The 22,943-nt window shown below is 42.0% G+C and overlaps 1 protein-coding gene across 8 annotated transcripts in view; it reads right to left on the reverse strand.

Moving 5' to 3' along the window:
* cbarpb (CACN subunit beta associated regulatory protein b) overlaps positions 1-22,943 on the reverse strand; it is a 262,852-nt gene that overhangs the window by 192,062 nt on the left and 47,847 nt on the right. For 5 of the 8 annotated variants that reach the window (XM_073068267.1, XM_073068259.1, XM_073068261.1 and 2 more), the window contains one exon: positions 12,086-12,168. In XM_073068267.1, coding sequence (XP_072924368.1) covers positions 12,086-12,168 — 83 coding nt within the window. Of the gene's footprint in view, positions 1-12,085; positions 12,169-12,443; positions 12,759-12,791; positions 12,963-13,169; positions 13,189-22,943 lie in introns of those variants that run through there. The other 3 variants (XM_073068265.1, XM_073068264.1, XM_073068260.1) reach the window with 3 other exon arrangements.

Consider the following 22,943-nt stretch of genomic DNA (forward strand, 5'->3'; position numbering starts at 1 on the left):
GATGCATTTCACCGTACATCTCGATATTTCAAAATACATGTGAAAAGTTTAAGGGGAACATGAGGGGAAACTTCTTCACTCATAGGCTCGTGAGAGTGTGGAATGAGCTGCCAGCACAAGTGGTGTCTGCAAGCTTGATTTCAACATTTAAGAAACGTTTGGATAGGTACATGGATTATGGGGAGCAGGCCAGTGGGAGTAGGCAGTCTAAATGGTTTTGGCATGGACTAGATGGGCCGAAAGGCCTGTTACCGTGCTGTATTTCTCTACGTCACTATGTGACAAAGAAAGTTAATCTTATTTTATAAATGCTACCAGCTGAGGTAAAGCTAACACACGGGAGACATACTGTAACAACTACTGTAGGTTGGATAGACATTCCAGTGTTATTTAAATCACCGGCATGTCCTTCAAATGAAATTTTGCATCCACTTTTAGCATTGCAGACCAGAATAAATTACTTCGACAATGATTTTAACCAAAGCTTGGAAAACAAAATCAGGTAAGGATTTAGGATCCTCACAAGTGGATTATTGTATGTAATGATACATCATCACTATTATTATCACCACTGATCACTTAAGCTAGAATCAGAATCAGGTTTAATATCACCAGCATATGTCCTGAGATTTGTTGACTTTGTGGCAGCAATATAACGTAGTACATAGTAATAAAGAAAAAAATGTGAATTACAGTAAGCATATAGATATATTAAAAAGTTAAATTCAATAAGTAGTGCAAAAATAGAAATAAAAAATTAGTGAGGTAGTGCTTGTGGGTTTAATGTCCATTCAGAAATCTGATGGCAGAGGGGAAGAATCTATTCCTGAATCACTGAGTGTGTGTCTTCAGGCTTCTGTACCTCCTTCCTGATGGTAGCAATGAGAAAAGGGCATGTCCTGCGTGATAGGGGTCCTTAATGATTAACGCCACCTTTCTGAGGCACTGCTTGTTGAAGATGTCCTGGATACAATGAAGTCTAGTGCCCATGATGGAGCTGAGTAAATTTACAAATCTCTTGCAGCTTACTTCGATCCAGTGCAGTGTCCCCACTCCCTGTACCAGATGGTGATACAGCCAGTTAGAATGCTCTCCACGGTACATCTGTAGAAATTTGTGAGTGCTTTTGGACACATGCCAAACCTTCTCAAACTCCCAATGAAATATAGTCGCTGTCATGCCTTCTTTGTAGCTGCATTGATAAGTTGGGTCCAGGTTAGATCCTCAGAGATATTGAAATTGCTCACTCTTTCCACTTCAGAGCCCTCTATGAGGACTGGTGTGTGTTCCCTCGTCTTACCCTTTCTAAAGTCTACAATCAATATATTTATTATGACAAGAGAATGTTTTTCGTTGTTAGCTTAATAGAAGTTTCTTTTAGTTCTGACACTATGCTAAGCATATTTAAACACCTACTGCACTGAGAATCACGTCCCTGCCTAATACTGTATCAACATTGCAAAAGTATTCTCAGGTTAATCTCAGACTGTAACTACAGGTTAAAGGGAGGAGGTAAATGATAGTTAAACAAAATTTATCTTACATACATTACCTCAGCATTGGTATTAGTTTTTGAATTCAGTTGATAGTTATTCAAACTCCTCACATTGTTTTTTTTTTAAAAAAGACTCTCCAAATCAATTTGTGATGTCAGGCCAGTCACCCCCGCATTTCACCTAATTACACGATTTAATCATTCAGCGTAAAGAACACAAACATTATGGAAGCTGGTAAAGTGTAAATGGATAGAGTTTTGACTTGGGAAACATTCCCGAAGCATTTAAATTTTTGTTGGTTTCCCAAACTGAAATCTTTGCTCAAGAGTCATAGAAAAGTTCAGCACAGAAACAGGCCCTACGATCCATCTAGTCCATGCTGAACTATTTAAACTGGCTTCTCCCATTGAGCTGCACCAGGACCACAGCTCTCCACACCCCTACCATCCATGTACCTCTCCAAATTTCTCTTTAACATTGAAATCGAGCTTGGATGCTGCTTTGGGTGCGACTCAAATACATTTGTATTTCACCAAGGTATGAACATCCATTTCTCCAAACTCTGGTAATAACTCTGCTCAGTCCACCATTTTTTCCCCCCTTATCCACTGCCTTTCCATCCCTTCTCCCATACTCTTGATTAGCCCAACACCCATTCATTCCCTTCTTCTCCACCTTCCCTTTATTCCATGGTCCACTCTCCTCTCCTATCAGATCCCAAAGTTCAAAGTAAATTTATTATCAAAGTATGCATATGTGACAAGATACTACCTTGTGATTCATTTTCTTGCAGGCATTCACAGTAGACAAAAGAATTACATTAGAATCATTGAAAAAAACTACACAGGAAGACTGACAAAGAACCAATGTGCAGAAGAGAAACCATGAAAATAGAATAAACAAATAAACAATGTAGAGAGCATGATTCATAGAATCTTTGAAAGTGAGTCTATAGGTTGTGGAAACAGTTCAGTGTTGAGGTGAGTGAAGTTATCCACACTGGCTCAGGAGTCTGATGGCTGAAGGGTAATAACTGGTATTGTGGGTCCCAAGGCTCCTGTACATCCTTCCTGCTGACAGCAGTGGGAAGAGAACATGGCCTAGTTGTTGGGTGTCCTTGATGATGGATGCTGCTTTGTAAAGCAATGTTTCATTGTGTAATCTTTTCAAGGACATCCAGCATTATGTCTGAAAAGCTCTCTTGACAAACATTATGGCAAAACCTCTTCCCAAATCTCATTAAATTCTCCCATCCATAACTCTCTATTCCAACTCCCCTGTGCCATTTGGCACAAGTTTCTCCACTGACAGTTATCATTATGAATCTTCAGCTCCTTGCAAGACTATCACTTGCCAAAAGGAAGCCACTAAGTGGGACATGGTCTGTGGGAAACAGTCCGCTAGTCCTGGACAGGACAGTGGCAAAGCGGTCAGCACGTTGCTTTACAGTGCCAAGTGATCACTGATTAGGGTTCAATTCCCACTATTTCTGTGAGGAGTTTGTATGCTCTCTCTGTAACCACATGGGTTTCCTCTGGGTGCTCTGGTTTCCTCTCACATCCCAAAGACATACGGACTGGGGTTAGTGAGTTGTGGCAACACTTGGTGCAGTATAATCCTCATCCATCTGATTTGACACAAACCACTCTGTGTTTTGAAGTTTTGATGTACATGTGATAAACAAAGCTAATGTTTTATCTTTAAATCTTTTGTCCCCCAACATCTCTCTACTCTATAACTGTATAACCTAGTCCTAGCAACATCCTTGTAAATCTTTCCCTGCACTTTTTCCATTTAACAGTATAATTCCTATAAACTGCAGCCTCACCAACATCTTGTATCACTGCAGCTTAACATCACAACCTCTACACTCAATGCCTTAACTGATCAAGGCCAGCATGACAAAAGCCTTCCTCACCACTCCATCTACTTTCAGCAAACCACTTACTTGTACTTCTGGGGCAAGTAAATCAGTAACACAGCACTCAAGATTTTTGCCAGCATTCTTAAACACCATAGCCTTCCAAACAATAATATTTCCCCTTCGAATTAATTGCATGATAATCTTCTGGATCTATCAAAGAGAGTAGCTACTTTTATTTTTTATTTATTTTAGTTAGCGATACAACATGCAGTAGGCCCTTCCACCCTTTCAAGCCATAAGAGATTGAGTCGCCTAGGACTATACGCTCTGGAGTTCAGAAGAATGAGAGGGGATCTTATAGAAACGTACAAAATTTTGAGAGGCATAGATAAGATAGAAGTAGGAAAGTTGCTTCCATTGGTAGGTGAGACCTGAACTAGGGGACATTGCCTCAACGTTCAAGGGAGAAGATTTGAGATGGAGATGAGGAGGAGCTGTTTCTTCCAGAGAGTGGTGAATCTGTGGAATTCTCTGCCCAGGGAAGCAGTTGAGGCTTCCTCACTAAATATATTTAAGAAACAGTTAGACGGGTTTTTACATAATAAGGAAATTAAGGGTTATGGGGAAAAGGCAGGTAGATGGAGCTGGGTTTACGGACAGATCAGCCATGATCTTATTGGATGGCGGGGCAGGCTCAATGGGCTCCTGCTCCTGTTTCCTATGTTCTTATAATCGCCCAGCAATAAACCTGATTAACCCTAACCTAATTACTGGACAATTGCCAATGACCAATTAACCTACCTGGTTAATGTGGGAAGAAACTGGAGCACCCAGAGGAAACCCATGCATTTCTCAGGGAGGACGTACAGAGTCCTTACAGAATGATGTGGGAATTGAACCCCGAATATTGGATCGACTGAGCTATAATAGCATCACGCTAACCGCTACACTACCATGGCATCCCATTTGGTTGATGCCAAATTTGGATAAAGCAGTGTTTTAATCTCAGATTTTCCATATTCACCGTCCTTCCCTTTGACAATTTCAGATAATTCAGTTTCACTCTTTCACTCAACCTGAGCAACGAGTATTGTACTGGGAAACCATTTACTCTTTTCCATCAATGCTGCCTGTCCTGCCAAGTTCCTCCAGCAATTTGTGTCTGTTGCTCTTGTTTGCCATTCTGCCTGATCTCTTTTTCCAAGAGGAGATTCTAACCTTTTTCTCCATGTAGGGAAGTCTAAAACTAGAAGGCAATAGTTTAAGAGGGAAGTTTTTCAGGGATAGGGAGGTGGGTATAAGGAACAATCTGCCACAGGAAGAGGGAGAGGCAAGTAAAATAATAACATTTAAAAGACAAAAGAGATACTGCAGATGCTGCAAATCTTGAGCAACACACACTCAGCAGGTCAGGCAGCATCTATGGAGGGAATAAACAGCCGAAATTTCAGGTTGAGACTTGTCATCAGCTCTGCTGAAGGGAGTATAGATGCTTCCTTCATAGATGCTGCCTGACTTGCTGAGTTCCTCTAGCATTTTGTGTGTGTGTGTGTGTTGTTCTGGATTTCCAGTATCTACAGAATCTCTGTTTATTATCAGCCCAGGTGAGCTAATTTTGCCTGCTTTCCAATTCATCATAGGCCTTCCCTTTCACTCCTCTCCTTTCTCTCTATGCTTTCATTAGTTGTTGCAAAGTCTAAAGTATCCTTTGATCTGTCCTATATCTCAAGAATAAAGCAGAGAATGCCCAACATTCAAAGGGTGGCATAGGGGCACAGCCAAAAACATCCAGAGAGTGGCAATTCCGTGGGCAAAAACGCCTTGTTAGTGAGAGAGGTCAGAGGAGAATGGCCAGACTGGTTCAGGCTGACAAGAAGGTAACAGTAACTCAAATAAACACATGTTACAAGAGTGGTGCGTGCAGAACATCTCTGAACACACAACTTGTCAAGTATTGAAGTGGATGGGCTACAACAGCATAAAGACCATGAACATACATTCAGAGGCAATTTTATTAGGTACACGAGGTATCGTTCAAATATCTGGACATGCTCTGCTATCACACCATTCTCTGTAAACTCTAGGAGCTGTTGTACATGAAAATCCCAGGAGATCAGCAGTTTCTGAAATATTCAAATCACCCCTGTCTGGCACCACCAATCATTCCACGGTCAAAGTAACTTAGATCTCATTTCTTCCAAATTCCGATGTTTGGTATATAGAACATAGAAATCTAGAGCACATTACAGTCGTTTTGGCCCATAATGTTGCACCGACCACGTAACCTACTCTGCCTAGTATTACCCTACTGCATAACCCTCTAATTTTCTAAGCTCTGTGTACCTATCTGAGAGTATCTTAAAAGACCCTATTATATTTGCTTCTACCACCTTTACTGGCAGTGCATTCCACGCACCCACCACTCTGTGTGTAAAAAACTTACCCCTGACATCCCCTCTGTACCACTTTCCAGGCACCTTAAAACTGTGCCCCCTCATGTTAGCCATTTCAGCTCTGGGAAAAAGCCTCTGACTATCACCATGATCAATGCCTCTCATCATCTTATACACCTCTATCAGGTCACCTCTCATCGTCCGTCGCTCCAAGGAGAAAAGGCTAAGGTCACTCAACCTATTCTCAAAAGGCATGTTCTCCAATCCAGGCATCATCCTTGTAAATCTCCTCTGCACCCTTTCTATAGTATCCACATCCTTCCTGTAATGAGCTGACCAGAACTGAACATAGTACTCCAAGTGAGGTCTGACCAAGGTCTTGCATTGCTGTAACATTACCTCATGTCTCTTGAACTCAATTCCATGGTTGATGAAACCCAACACACCATTCACCTTCTTAACAGCACTGTCAAACTGCGCAGCAGCTTTGAGTGTCCTATGGACATGGACCCCAAGATCCCTCTGATCCTCCACACAGCCAAGATTCTTACCATTAATACTATATTCTCTTCAAATTAAAATGAACCACTTCACACTTATCTGGGTTGAACTCCATCTGCCACTTCTCAGCCCAGTTCTGCATCCTATCGATGTCCCGCTGTAACCTCTGACAACTCTCCAGACTATCCACAACATCCCCAACCTTTGTGTCATCAGCAAACTTGCTAACCCACCCTTCTACTTCCTCATCTTGGTCATTTATGAAAATCATAAAGAGGAGGGGGTCCCAGAGCAGATCCCTGCACACACCACTGGTCATCGACCTCCATGCAGAATATGACCCGTCTACAACCACTCTTTGCTTTCTGTGGGCAAACCAGTTCTGGATCCAAAAAGTAAGGTCTCCGGGATCCCATGTCTCCATACTTTCTGAATGAGCCTTGCATGGGGAAACTTTATCAAACGTCTTACTGAAATCCATATATGCTATATCCACTGCTCCACCTTCATGAAGGTATGAACAACTAAATCTCTTGACCATGTCTGAATGCTTTTATGAGTTTTTATGAGTCGCTACTACATGATTGGTTGATCATATATTTGCATTAACAGCTGTATCTAATACAATGACCAAGTACTGTACACTAAAGCTAAAAAGGTGCACTCTATCATCTTGACTCGCAAGTAGACAGAAAGCATGAGATGTGTATTAGAGGACCCCTCCACCCCCGCCATGGGAATTTGATGTTTAGCACACAGAGTTTGCCAGACTCATCACTCACTGTTCGGTTTATAGGCAATGGCTTCTCTTTCAAGACTGCTGGATGTCTATGCTTCCCATGTCAGTGCCATAGTGTGTAGTCTCTGACAGAGCAATCAGTCTGTACCGGAGAGGGACCTGGGGCCTCTAATAGTGTAGTTTACTGGATAATATGTGAAGATACACTGGAGATCACTGCTTCTCCCCCTTTTCTCGCATTTTCCTTCTCTTCAGCTGATCATGTGGCCACCATTCAGCGAGTTTCTTCCGATCTGACCACCTCCCCAACACAGTAGCCTAGCGGTCAGTGTAACACTTAACAGCACCAGTAATTCTGGGTTCAATTCCCGCCGCAGTCTGCAAGGAGTCTGTGCACTCTCCCTGTGAACACACAGGTTTCCTCTAGGTGACCCGGTTTCCTCCCGGGTTAGGGTGAGAATTTGGGCATGCCACATTGGCACAGGAAACATGGCAACACTTCGCAAGCTGCCCTCGGCACATCCCCTGGCTGCATTGGCTGTGACGCAAACAATACATTTCACTGCATGTGTCAATGTACATGTGACAAATAAATAAAGCTATTCTTTAATAAGACTGATCTTCAGCATGCACTGCTCTCAGGAACCACTCAAGGTAATTTTCAACTACTTGAATGAACACAAAACAAAGGAACGGGTTGTCACACCAGATGTGGGAGAAATGGAATTTCTGGTTATATGTAACTTTTCTCCCCTCTTGCAATTTCTCTTTCCCATTATCTATTTCTCTCCCTTATATGTAAAGCCATTTAAAATTTTGATGGGAACAATGCCTTTAGGGTGAGTCTTTCTTTGCCTTGTACACAAGTGGGGAAGGTGGAGGACATCTGGCTCTGAATCTTTCCACGTTGGAAAGCACAAGCGGCACAGTAACACAGTGCTATTACAGCACCAGCTCAAATCCCACCTCCGTCTGTAAAGAGTTTGTATGTTCTCCCCGTGACCACATGGGTTTCTTCCGGCTGCTACAATTTCCTCCCACATTCCAAAGATGTTCAGGTTAGTAGGTTAATTGGTCACAAGGGTGCAATTGGGGTACAAACTGCAACACCATACACCACAACCTAAGAAAGAGAGCAAAACCTAAAGAGTTCCATTTTAGGCTCACACAGACTCAACGGGCTGAATGGGCTCTCTGCTGTATGTTCTCCCATTTCTCTCAGTCATTTCTTTAGTGTTGCAAGTTCGGCAAAGTGTGAACAAATGCACTTAGTGAACACTTTATTAGGCACCTCCGGTATCTAATAAAGTGACCACTGGGTGCATGTTCGTGATCTTCTGCTGCTGTTGCCCATCCAATTCAAGGTTCAACATGTTGTACATTCCGAGACGCTCTCCTGCACACCGTTGAAACGTGGTTATTTGAGTTACTATCATCTTCCTGTTAGCTTAAACCAGTCTGGTCATTCTCCTCTAACCTCCCTTATTAAGAAGGCATTTTTTTGCCCACAGAATTGCTGCTCACTGGATGTACTTTTTTGTTTCTTGCACCATTTTCTGTAAACACTAGAGACTGCCGTGCATGAAAATCTCTGGAGATCAGCAGTTTCTGAGATATTCAAACCTGCTCCAACAATTATTCCACAATCTGGCAGCTAGATCACATTTCTTCCCCATTCTGATGTTTGGTCTGAACAACAACTGAACCTCTTGACCATGTCAGCATGCTCTTATGCATTAAGTTGCTGTCACATGATTGGCTGATTAGATATTTGCATTTACAAGCAGGTATACAAGCAGATATTTGCATTAACAAGCACCTAATGAAGTGAAGAATACGTACACGACACTGGAAGAACTCAGCAGGTCAGGCAGCATCTGTGAGAAATGAGTAGCCAACGTTTCGGGCCAAGACCCTTCATCAGGAATGGGGGGGAAAGAGGGGACCTAATGAAGTGGCCACTGAGTGAGCGGCCAAAGTGAGGTAGCTGAGAAATCAGGAAACACAGTGCTTAGCAATGACATCAGAAGGTGCAGAAATTTTTAAAAAACATATTACCAACAGTATCACCTGTAAATCACCAAAAGAAAGGCAAGGATCATGAAAGTTTAAAATCATTAAAAGAACACACACAAAATAAGGAAGCAAAAGAAAACTGAATGCAAGTTTAAAATTTTAATCACTTCTGACAAGTGATAGATAACAAATGGGATACACACATTTAGTGGATTACACAAAGAAACTTGTAGGAGGAGATTACATTTGCTTGGTCATTAAAATGATACCAGGCTAGCTCAAAATACCTGTGCCGGTTAAAGAGCAGAAGTAGGAATTGCCCAAATGGCCCTCCATTTCAAGTCTCCCAGGAGTGAATGGCCATAATGGTTATTCCTACTTCAATATGATCAGGCCACACCCTCCACTATCCTACCACAATCCTCTTAACACTCTCGGCCTGGGCTATGAGGTTCAGGGTTCATATTTTCTGAACCCATGTGACAGTTTAATGATATCCAAAGGCTACAAGCAACAAGATGCGAGAGGACATAACACCATTGTCAATTTTTGGACATAGGAGCAGAATTAGGCCATCTGGCCCATTGAGTTGGCTCAGCCATTTGATCTCACTAACTGCCCGTTATGCCACTGGCATATAGGGTAGCAATGAAGGTCCTCCTTCTCAGTCCATGGCCACTCAGACATAGAAGGAGTCTTCATTGCAGTTTCCGTAACAGTTTTGTTTTACCAGTCTGGGTTGTTAGCCCTGAGCTGAGTCCCTGAACCCGGAGTACCAGTGGACCACTCAGTCCAGCTTCTACGTTTTGACTGGTCTGGCATGGGTCACCCCACCAAGAGTCAACGCATAAAGCCCTGACTCTGGCCAGCATAGCTTCCCAGTCTCCAAACCATAAGAAAAGCCGTGGTTCTCCTGGAGGCTGCCATTCGATCACGGCTCACTTATTATCCCTTTCAACCCCACTTTCCTGCCTTCTCCCCTTTGACACCCTTACTAGTCGAGAACCTATGAACCTCCACCTTAAATATAGCCAAAAACTTGGCCTCCACATCCATCCGTGGAAATGAATTCCACAGATTCACCACACTCTGGCTAAAGAAATTCTTCCTCATCTCTGTCCTAAAGGGATGTCCTTCTATTCTAAGGCTCTTCCCTCTGATCCTAGACTTCCCCACTATAGGAAACATCCTCGCCATTCCCACTCTATCCAGGCCTTCAATATTTGGTAGGTTTCAGTAAGACTCCCCCTCATTCTTCTAAACTAGGGGCTCCCAATCTTTTCTATGCCATGGGCCAACACCATTAAGCAAGGGGCCCATGGATCACAGATTGGGAACCCCTGCTGTAAACTTATATTATAACCTTGTTTGGAGTTCTGAGCCACTAACATAAAAAGGTGAAAGCTGTCAGCTTCACTGCTATTTTGACAACGGAATCAGCCCCATCAAATTATCTGCAACTTATAAAATGCTGGAGGAACTCAGCAGGTTAGGCAGCATCTATTGGGGAATGGGGGAAATGAAAGTCAACGCTTCAAGCCTAAACCATTCATCAGTACTGAAAAGGACAGGGGAAGAAGACAGAATTAGAAGGTTGGGGAAGGGAAGGACTATATGCTGGCAGGTGATGGGTGAAGCCAGGTGAGTGGTCAAGGAGGGTGTGTGGGGGAGAGGGGATGCAGTGAGAAGCTGGGAGGTGATAGGTGGAATCTGCTAAAGAGAGAAGAGTGGGCCATGAGAGAAAGGGAAGGAGGAGGGGCACCAGAGGGAGGTAGGGAAGTGATGTGCAGCCAAGGAAAGGTTAAGAGGGGAGCTAGAATGGGGATTTGTAAAAGAGGAACGGGGTGGGTGGGGGGCGATTATGGTCAATTTTTAACCAATGAACACTTTCATTGTCACGCTGCATTATTTTACAAGGAAAATTGCAAATACTCTTACATACCCCTTATAAATATTCAAAGTTCATTCAGTTAATATTTCACGGTGTTCTTTTCGAACCAGCATGTTCTACGATACCGTTTGATTTTCAATAACTCTTAAAGAACATGTCCACACCAATCAAGCCCAGCACAATAAGTTCAGACAGCTACGGCATGGATGTTGTAACCATTGGCTCTAACCACTCGGCTTCACTCTCGGCTCAGGGGAAGGGGGCAAAGGCGTTTCGTGGGCAGCCAGAAACTGAGAGAGAATCTCAGCCTCTATCAACACGTGGTTCATACCCAAAGGATTATACATTCACCTAGGCAACAGGGCAGCGAAAAAAAATGGAGCAGCTGTCTCTATTGTACTTAGCCAAGGGCCATAGACTAGTAATACAGACAATAAAAAATCTAAAAACAATGTTGATTTTTGCAATCATTTTACAATTACCGACAAACAGCATTTTAAGCAAAGGCAACTTTCATGTATAAATTCTGTCGTGCATCACATAAGCTGTAGTGTTCTATCAGCCTTGCTACACTCTAATGTAGCAAGGAATCGAAGAGCTAATTAAGCATCGTTCTACAATATTTAACTGAATGAAGACACCGGTTCAAGATAACAAGCGCACATTATCTGCACAGTTCAGAAGAAAGGAAACGAGGCTCCCACCCCCAGCAGATGCCATTAAGAAATAATATTCAAGATCATTAAGTGTAGATCATATTTTAACACAACTGCAAAATATCTTCCCCCCCCCCCCACTCCATTGCAAGCTATGTAGAGTGTCGCTGCTGCTGTAATAAGGGCCTATCTATCTCTTGATAAACGTATAGATTGCAATTATTTTCTGCACTTAATGTAAATACGAGAAGGTAATACATCTTCAGCAACTATCCACTTTATGGTTACTGGATGGGCTGTATGTGAATAGTCGTCATTAGCTTGTGGTCCGCGAACAATCGTGGTATTGTTATATTCTAAATAAAGCATTGTTCTGAGCAACGGAATACGAATATTCCAAGCAAAAATAATAACCGGCCGCCCTTTGATCAAGCATCACTCAAAGCGCACTCTCCTGGGTTTTCCCCCCTCTCTGCAATTGTCTCTCATTCTAATGATTGCTGATCTCGCTTCCAGTAAAATCACTCACCGTTGCGTTCTCAGTTATGTATTTCCACGCTGGGAAGTCATTGCTCATGGTCCAGTTCGTCGTAGGCAAGCTAATTTGTCTTCCTACAATGGAACAAAAGACAAAGGGGAAGAAAATAATATTTTTAACCGTCGGATAATCAGATGCTCTTATTGGGCGCTGCGTGTGCGATTGCAAATATTCCGATATTCTGAGGTAAATCAGAAGGGTGTGTTGGCAGTTGGTACGGGAACCAACTGATGGCATTAATACGGAACAAATTTATAAAGTTCCTTGGTTGGCAGGGGAGAGGAAGCAAAAAAAAACTGAGAAGAAATGCATTATTTCATAATTTTTCTTCCCCGTATACTGTACTCACTTGTACAACAGAATATGACAGCGCCTCTGTTCGGATGTATTCATGCTAAATGGCAAAGGAACATTTACGATGAGAAGCTCGCCTGTTTTTGACTTCCTCTAAGCGCTGCTGAAAAGGAGAGGTCTGTGCAGTGAAAGGGAGAGAGACAGTAGAAGGAAATCCCGCAAGGAAACGATCGACTTCTTTGCCACTGGCCCAGGGATGCAAGATGAGCCGCTGCTACCCACGTCTCCAGCGCGCCGCCTCCTTGACCTACAACAGCCTGCCTCTGCACACCGAGGCTGGGCTTAAACCACCCTACCTCGCTCGCTTTGTTTAGCGCCATTGGCTTTAAAGTTAATTTTTAACCTTTGAACCTGCATGGCGACGTCACCGAAGCTTGCAGTCTCCCGTCAGCTGGTGCAGTGGCTCTCCCCACCCTGGCGCCATCTCCCCCCCATCAGACACCCCGTCAAGTCACTGGGAACCGAAGCCGTGCGGAACCGCAGTAACAGGTTTGTCTGGCGTTGGGGCAGCGGCTGCGGGCAGAGAGAACCTCGTGCCGCTTCCAAATTTCCCACACCATCAGGTAGTAACTTCCTTGCAGTATCCTGGCTGGGCAGAGGGAAGATAGGGGAAGGCTCCGCCGCGAAACACACATCTAAAAACTGCATTTGTTGACCCACCTTCCCCTCACCTGGTCTCACCTATTACTGCCAGTTTGTACACCTTTGCCCCGTCTCCCACCTTCTTATTCTGGCTTCTTCCTCATTGCAGTCTTGATGAAATCTCGACCCAAATCGTCAACTCTTTATTTCTCTCCATAGATACTGCCTGACCTGCTGAGTTTCTCCAGCATTTTGTGTGTGGTTATCCGGGATTTACAGCCTCTTGAAGAATCTATTGTGCTTATTATTTAATTAGTCAAGTTAGCAAAGGACACACAAAGAGATTGGTCTGCCGTCTTCCCCCCCCCCCCCCACCCCACCCACCCAAACCCATCCCTTCACTGTATGAATGGACAGAAGCACATTGTTAATGAGGGAGATCAGAGGAGAACGGCCAGACTGGTTCAAGCTGACAGGAAGGTGACAGTAACTCAAATAAAGATGTGTTACAACAGTGGTGTGCAGAAGAGCATCTCTGATGCACAACACATCGAACCTTGGAGTGGATGGGCTACAACAGCAGAATGAGGAGCAGCTCTGTGGATGAAAACACCTTATTAATGAGAGAGGTCAGACTGGTTCAAGCTGACAGGAAGGCGACAGTAACTCAAATAATCGTGTTACAACAGTGGTGTGCAGAAGAGCATCTTAAAGGAAGTGACACAAATCACACCTGTTTCCACTTTCCATGGTAAGGGAACTGTACGAGGTGATAAGAGGCATAGATGGAGTGGATGATTTCCCTCCCCTCCTGTCTGTTTTGATGTGATTCTGATTGGGTGGTGGTGGGGAGTGGGAGTGAGGATGGAGAGGGGGATTAATGCTATGTAACACCCACAAAATGCCGGAGGAACTCAGCGGGTCAGGCGGTGTCTATGGAGAGGAATAAACAGTTGACGTTTTGGGCTGAGGCCCTTCTTCAGGACTGGAAAGGAAGGAAGAAGATGTCAGAATAAAAAGGTGGGGGAAGGGGAAGGAGGACAAAGCAAGAAGGTGATAGGTGAAGCCAAGTGGGTTGGGGCGGGGTTGAAGGAAGAAGGTGGGAAGAAGGAATCTGATAGAGGAGAGTGGACCATGGGATAAAGGGCAGGAGGAGGGGCACCAGGGGGAGGTGATAGGCAGGTGAGATGAAGAGGTAAGAGGCCAGAGTGGGGAATAGAAGACGAGGGAAGGGCAAGGGAAAAATGACGGGAAGTGGACACATTAACATGCTCATGCCAGATGGACACAACAACGTTAACCAAAAGCCCCTTTGCTTAATTTATCTCCAGAGGGGTTAAAGTTTCCTTCCAGGAATGAAAAGAAGTTAGGATGGAAATATATAGTGAACACTGCATCATCTGACAAATGAAAAAATGGGCTGACGTTTCTAATGAAGTTCCTTCTCAGTTTCTATATTATCTGCTACCAATGGTCAGTATTTTCAGTTTCAGATCCCCAGTATTTGCATTTTTTTCACATTGCAGATGGCAACTGCATATTTATGTACACTTGCATTCGTGCCTGAATTTTAGAATAGAACATAACATCACACTGCCCTTCTGCCTCGATGTTGTACCAAGTTTTTCACCTGCTCTAAGATCAATATAACCTTTCCCTCTCAGATAGCCCTCAATTTTTCTTTCATCTGTGTGCCTATCTAACAGTCTCTTAAATGTCTCTAATGTATCTGCCTCTCCCACTACCCCTGGAAGTATATCCCATGCATCTGTCACTCTCTGTCCACAAAAGCTTACCTCTGATATCACCCTATACTCTCCTCCAGTCTTCTTAAAGTTATGCCCCCTTGTATTAGCCATTTTCGTGCTAGGAAAAAGTCCCTAATTGTACACTCTATCAATGCCTTGCGTTCTCTTGTACACTTTCTAATCATTTGTGAGTTGGGCCATTGTTACCATGGAAAGTGGAAGCGGGAGAAATTTGGGCACCTTCTCGAGCTAAAGGCTTTCCAAACATCAAATATGTTATCAGAATAATGCTTCAATGAAATCAAATTCATAGTGGAGGCTGCTGAAATAAACACTATGCTAAACTATGCAATCAAGGTGACATAGAAGAGACATAGGGGTGGCATGATAGGGTAGTGGTTAGCACAACGATTTACAGTACAGATGACCTGGGTTCAATTCCCACCGCTGCCTGTAAGGAGTTTGTATGTTCTCCCCGTCACCACATGGGTTTCCTCCAGATGCTCCAGTTTCCTCCTACTGTCCAAAGATATACCAGTTAATTGGTCATTGTAAATTTCTCCCATGATTAGGTTCGGATTAAATCAGGGCATTGCTGGCTGGCATGGCTCAAGAGACCAGAAGGACCTATTCCACGCTGTATCTCAGTAAGTAAATAAGAATAGATTAGAACTTTATTGTCATTGCTTAAAACAATGAGATTGCGGTACTACTCCAGTCCATGCAAAATAGATATTTACAATGCATGCAGTACAGTTTAATTGAAAAAAGGAAAGAAATCCCATCTTATACACATTTTAATTAGATACTATCATTCAACCCACTGTTAGGGTGGAGCATCTATCCTTGCATGCTATGGAGTTTTTCATGATTGAAATTACTGTCTTGGCTTCTATTCCAACAAGAGAAAGCTTCTTTGCACACGTGAAGGTTATCAGTTGCTAGGATTCACCTACCATGAAGAATGTTATGAACTGTCACATCCAGAATAGGTTGTAACTATTCGTCAATGTGCTGTAATTACAAATGGGAATTAATTTCCTATGGGGGTGGGAGGAAGGGGAGAAATTGTCAGTTTCATATTGATGAATTCCATTTACTTTTGACATTTGACATTATCAAATACTTTTGTTTCCAAAAGAATTTCTACATTTCCAATACACTTAGCAAATTTTGTTGCATTTATATAAAAAATATTCCTGAATTTCTGATGCAATTAATTTCTGATTTGAACTTCAGGGAGTCACCTAGAACAGATATAAAGAAGTCCCAAAAACAAAACAAAAAGCAGTATTTGCTGAAAATCAGAAATATTAAATCCATGAAACTCCCTTCATTTCATAGGCATGAAACATCTTGCTCGCAGGCAAAATAAGTAAAACAATTATACTATATCTCATTTCATGACTCGGAAAGTAGGAAAAATATTATATCTCTTCGTTAAAGATAAGTATGGGATGTCAACCCTCTATATTTCAATCATTCTTTGAAAGGAACCACAGATGCTAGGAAGATCAGATTATTTCTCAAAATACTCATGAACAGTACTTGTCTTTTTACACTTTTACTTCCTTATTTTCTTTGTATTTAGACCATGATTTCCCCTTGGCCATCTGATATCTGAATGGACATCGAACCCATGAACATTACCTCACTACTTTTTTATTTCTGACTTTGCACTACTTACTTAATTTAACTGTTTTATATATATACACACACTTACTGCAATTCATTTTGATTAATATGTATTGCATTGTACTGCTGCCACAAAGACAACAATTTCACAACATATGCCAGTGATTCTGATTCCTCATTTCTGTTCAAAAGAATTGTCCTTCTACCCTGCAGCCCTGCCCTCTGGTCCTAGACTCCACTGCTATAGGAAACATCCTCTCCATGATCACTCTATCTTGGTCTTTCAATATTCAATAGGATTAGCCGTATAAGTTTCTTGATTATTTCAAACATTAATTTGAGACAGGTAAAGCACTGATGTTTAGAAACATAGTGTTGTAAAATCACATAAAATCTGTTACATGATGAAAAATAGTTAATACATATAAAAAAGTTCAGTTTTTGTGATAGCCTGGAAGATTTAATGGTGGGAATTACCCAACTACACTGCAATATGTATATACATTCACACAGCAGTTTCTTTCCAATGGAAATCTTTCCTGCCCACTCACACATACCTCTTCTACAAACATAAATTCTATATCTTGACAAAACTGCTTCATATTCTATTGGTTAACATTCTCCAAACATTTGAACGATCAACATTAATATTCACACCATCTTCATGACAAACTCAACACACAATATTGCTGGAGAAACTCAGCAGGTCAGGCAGCATCTATGAAGAGGAACAAGGGCTGAGACCAAGAAAGGAAGGTGAGGGGAGGAGAAGGAGCACAAGCTAGAAGGTGATAGGTAAAACCAGGTAAGTAGTTGAGTGAGGAATGGGGGGATGAAGTGAAAAGTGGGGAGGAGATTGGCAGGAAAGGTAAAAGGCTGAAAAAGAAGGAACCTGATAGAAAAGGAGAGTGGACCATGGGAGAAAGAGAAGAATGTGATAGGCAGGAGAGGAAAAGAGAAGAGGTATGAGGGGATCTGGAGTGGGAAATGGAAGATGAGGGAAGGGGGTGGGGAAATATTACTGGAAGTTAGAGAGATCGAAATTCAATCTATGAGGTTGGATGCTACCTAGGTGCAATATAAGGTGTTGCTCCTCCAGCATAAGAGTGGCCTTACTGTGGCAACAGAGCTGGCCATGGACTGCCATGTTGGAATGAGAATATAGATTTCTAGCGTCTGTAATCTCACACTCCTCACAAAAACAGAATCCACCCATACTTCAGTTCTTCCATTCTACTCAGTTCTACAAAGCCAATAGCTCTCGGTGTTGCCCACTCAACTACACTCTCCATGTCAGTATATTTTTGCCAGAAACACAATTTCCTCTCTGTAACAATTTATTTCAGAGTATAAACATGCACCCTGCCCCCTTGCTGAAACACTCAGAATAATTTGAGAGATGGGCATAACTCTTAATGGAAGGAGAAACAGATACTTGTCAAACTAGTTCCAGGTTTCTGGCTGTGTTTCAATCTAATATGAGTTGGTTATTGTATTTCCAAAATAAATGTCAGCTTCAGTTCAGCCATAACACTCTTGCCTTTGAGAGAGAAGATTGGGAGTTGAAGACTAACTTAAGTTCAAAGTAAGCTTTTATCAAAGTACGTACATACCACTATATACTACCCTGAGATTCTTTTACTTGTGGTATTCACAGAAGAACAAAGGAATAAAATAGAATCAGGGAAAAACTACACACAAAGACTGAAAAACAACCAATGTGCAAATGAAGACAAACTGCAGATAGAAAAACTAATAATAATAATAATAATAATAATAATAATAATAATAATAATAATAATTAATAAATAAATAAATACTATTGAGAATGTGAGTTGTGGAGTCCTTAAAAGTGTGTTTATAGTTGTGAAATCAGTTCAGTGTTCAGGTGAGTGAAGTTATCCACAATGGTTCGGGAGCCAGATGGTTGAAGGGTAATAACTGTTCTTGAGCCTGTTGGAGTGGAACCTAAGGCTCCTGTACCTCCTTCCTGACGGGGGTAGTGAGTAGAGAGCATGGTCTGGATAGTGGGGGTCCTTGATGATGGATGCTGTTTTCTTCTGCAGTGCTCCATGTAGATGTGCTCAATGGGTTGGGGGGGGAATGGGGGGTTGCTTTTCCTGTAATGGATCTATTACGTTTTGTAAGCTTTTCCGTGCTTGGGCTTTGATGTTTCCATACAAAGTTTGAACATAATTTAAGCTATTACGCAATTACTATGGTTTCATGACTGTGAATATGCTAGTGCCATCTTTCATTTGGTCATGTAAGGATAGAAACAGGCCCTTTGGCCCAACTTGTCTGTGCCAACCGACATGTCTATCTGAGCCAGTCCCTCTTGTATGCATCTGGCTCACATCTATCTAAACCTTTTTTGTAAATTTATGTAGTTGTCCAAATATCATTAAAACATTGTAAATGTATCCTCTTTGCAGTTTCACCTGGCAGGTAGTTCCATATATCCACCATGTTTTGTGTGGAAAATTTCAGTGTCAGTGTCAGGTTTAATATCACTGGTATATGACATGAAATTTGTTGTTTTGCTGTAGCAGTATATTGCAATACATAATAATAAAAAACTATAAATTGTAATAAATATTTGCAGTATATAAAATAAATTAAGTAAGTAATGCAAAAAGAGAGCAAAGATTAAAAAAAAGATAGGTTCATTGTCCATTCAGAAATCCGATGGTTGTGGGGAACAAGCTGCTCCTAAAATGTTGAGTGTATGCCCTCAGGCTCCTGCACCTACTGTTTGATGGTGGCAATGTGAAGAGGGCATGTCCTGGGCAGTGAGGGTCCTTAATGATGGATGCCCCCCTTCTGGGTCATTGCCTTTTGAAGATGTCCTCAATGCATGGGGAGACTAGTGTCCATCATAGAGCTGGCTGAGTTTGCAACCTGCTGCAGCTTTTATTGATCTTGTGCAGTTGCTTCTCCATACTAGATGGTGATGCAACCAGCAAGAATGCTGTCCACTATACATGTGTAGAAGTTTGCACAAGTCTTTGGTGATATGCCAAGACTCTTAAAATTCCTACTGAAATACAGCTGCTGGTATGTCTTCTTTGTAAATGCATCAATATATTGGGTGCGGGATATATTTTCAGAGATGGTGACACCCAGGAACAGGAAGTGTCCCCTCTGCTCTATCCCCTACCCATGGAAAAGACTATGACCAGATCAATGTCAAACTAGCACTCACGCAGGTCGGCATAAATTTAAAGAAGACTTCTCTACTAGCTAACATTTACCACTGAACCAATGTCTGTAAAAATATTATTACCGTTTTGTTGTTTCTAGGCTTTCATTGTGCACAATTGTCTATCTAATTCACAAGAGTGAAGGCATTTGAAAGGTTATTTAATTGAATGGATATCAAGAAAGTCACTCTATCAATACAACTTTCTTTAACTTAGTAATTTTTCCCCTTCCCCTTCCCTCTTGTTCCATTTCCCACACAAGCTTGCCTCTTGCCTCTCCTCTTCTCCTCACCTGCTGATCACCTCCCCCTCCTTCCCTTTCTCCTGCGGTACACTCTCCTCTGCCATCAGATTCCTTCTTTTCCAGCACTTTACCTTTTCCACCTATCACCTAGCAGCTTCTCACTTCATTCCCCCTCCCCCTCTTACCTGGCTTCATCTATCCCCTTCCATTTTGTACTTTCCCTTCCCCCACCTACTTATTCTGGCTTCAACCCCCTCCTTTTCAGTCCTGATTAAGGGTCTCGGCATGAACTGTGGACTGCTTATTCATTTCCGTAGAAGCTGCCTGATATGCTAAGCTCCTCTAGCATTTTGTGTGTGCTACCCTGGATTTTCAGCATCTGCAGAAGCTCAAGTTCATCAGCTACTTCCTGCACCTAATAAAGTGGCAACTGAGTATATATGTTACCCACAGAACTGCATCTCACTGGATGTGTTTTTCTTTTGTTTTTGCACTATTCTCTGTACACTCTAGAGACTGTTGTGCATGAAAATCCCAGGAGATCTGCAGTTTCTGAGATGCCCCAACTGGCACCAATAATCATTCCACAGTCAAAGTCACTTAGCTCACATTTCTCCCCCATTCTGATGTTTGGTCTGAACAACAACTGAACCTCTTGACCATGCCAGCATACTTTTATGCATTGAGTTGTTGACACATGGTTGGCTGATTAGATTTTTGCATTAACAAGCAAGTGTTCAGGTATACATAAATAAGAGGCCATAGAGTGTATATTGCGATTAATGTGTGGGATTATTATAAATTAAGAAAGTATTTACTATATGATCTCTCTGCTCTATTTGCCATTGGAATCCATATCTTTATTGGATTTACATAAAGGTGTTGAACCACTTGACATAGTCAGAAGCTGATAATTAATAGGAGCGGGAATAGGCCACTTTGCTTCTTCAGTAGAAGAGGGCAGAATCATGAGAGAGGTGATAGGCAGCTAGAAGAGAAGACAGAGTGAAAGTGGGATCGGGGAAGGGAGAGGGAGGGAATTACTGGAAGTTGGAGAATTCAATGTTCATACCAAGGGGCTGGAGACTACCCAGATGGTAATTCCCTCCCTCTGCCTTCCCCCATCCCATTTCACTCTGTCTCCTCTTCTAGCTACCTATCACCTCTCTCATGATTCTGCCCTCTTCTACTACCCATAGTGCTTTCCCCTTAGATTCCTTCTTCACCTCTCCTGCCTATCCCCTCCCTACTTCCCCTCCCCCACCCCTTGATCTTTCCTCTGATTTTCCACCCTTCCTCCACCTTCTTTATGGGGCCCCTGCCCCCTCCTTCTTCAGTCCTGATGAAGGGTTTCAGCCCGAAACGTTGACTGCTCATTTCAACGGATGCTGCCCGACCTGCTGAGCTCATCCAGCTTGTTTGTACATGTTGATTTGACCACAGCATCTGCAGTATACTTTGTTTAGAATAGTCAGAGTCCCATTGTTATTCCTTTGTATCTCAGTTTTTTTTTACTAAAATCAAGAAACCAGTGAAGTTTCTTCCAATCTGCCAGTTTACTGCCTTGACTAAACCCAGTTCAGAGTAAATTTCAAAGATCAAATTAAATTTATTATACTACTCTGGGATTCACAGTAGAACAAATAATGGATTCAGTGAAAAACTACGCACAAACTCTGACAAATAATCAAATGTGCAAAAGAAGACAAACTGCTCATTCAAAGTAAATAAATAAATAAAATGTTTACTTACAGGAATTCCCTCATCCAGCACGTTGATTCTTTCAACACAGTATTTAACAGATCAAGGACTACATGTTTACTACATTCAGCGTGTTAAGCTTAAATCAATTTGATTAATCCTGCAATTTCCCCGATAGACACATCAGAACCATAACCATTGATATTGTGAACAAGTCTCCTCCATGCCATATCACAATGTAGTGCTTTCCATGCATCCATAACATTTGCTAGTACTGTATTTATTTACTACTCTCAACATATGGGCTCCATTATGCAGAGAAATAAACTTCCTAGAAGACATGGTTTGTACTTCTGGTCATAATTCACCCTTCGTTTATTAGAATTGCTGAGAAAGCCCAATTACATATATGCTATTTAATTGTCCTTTTGGTCTCGACAATATACGGAAAGAGAGGTTTAATATTTATATGCACTCAGTGGCAACTTTATTAATCAGAATCAACATCAGGTTTATTGTCACTAGCATATGTCCTGAAATTTGTTGTTATTGCAGCACGTTGCAATATATGATAATAAAAACTGAATTACAGTATATACAATATATTGATATATATTAAATAGTTAAATTAAATAAATAATGCAAAAAATGTAGTGAGGCAATGTTCATGGGTTCAATGTCCATTCAGAAATCTGATGGCAGAGAGGACCAAAGTTATTTCTGAATTGATGAGTGTGTGTCTTCAGTCTCCTATACATCCTCCCTGATGGTAGTAATGAGGAGAGGGCATATCCTGGGTGATGTGGGTCCTTAATGATGGATGCCGCCTCTTTGAGGTGTTGTCTTTTGGGGAGTGCCCATGTTGGAGCTGGCTGAGTTCACCACTTTCTGCAGCTTATTTTCCTCCTGTACCTAATAAAGTGGCCACTGAGTGTATGTTCTATAGCCCATTCACTTCAAGGTTCAACGTGTTGTACATTCAGAAATGCTTTTCTGCACACCACTGCTGTAACACCTGCTTATTTGAGTTACTGCCCCCTTCCTGTCAGCTTGAACCAGTCTGGCCATTCTCCTCTGATGTTTCTCATTAACAAGGCAGTTTTGCCCACAGAAATGCCACTCATTGGATTTTTTTTTTTGTTTTCTCCCCATTCTCAATAAAATCCGAGAGATTGTTGAGCATGAAAATCCCAAGATATCAGCAGTTTCTGAGATACTCAAACTACCCTGTCTGACACCAACAATCATTCCCTGGTCAAAGTTACTTAAATAACATTTCTTCCCCATTCTGAACTTTGGCCTGAACAGCAACTGAATCTCCTGACTATGTATGCTTTTATGCATTGAGTTGTCACCACATGATTGGCTGATTAGATATTTGC

The sequence above is a fragment of the Hemitrygon akajei genome, chromosome 16 (genome assembly GCF_048418815.1).
Source record: "Hemitrygon akajei chromosome 16, sHemAka1.3, whole genome shotgun sequence".
Classification (NCBI taxonomy): domain Eukaryota; kingdom Metazoa; phylum Chordata; class Chondrichthyes; order Myliobatiformes; family Dasyatidae; genus Hemitrygon; species Hemitrygon akajei.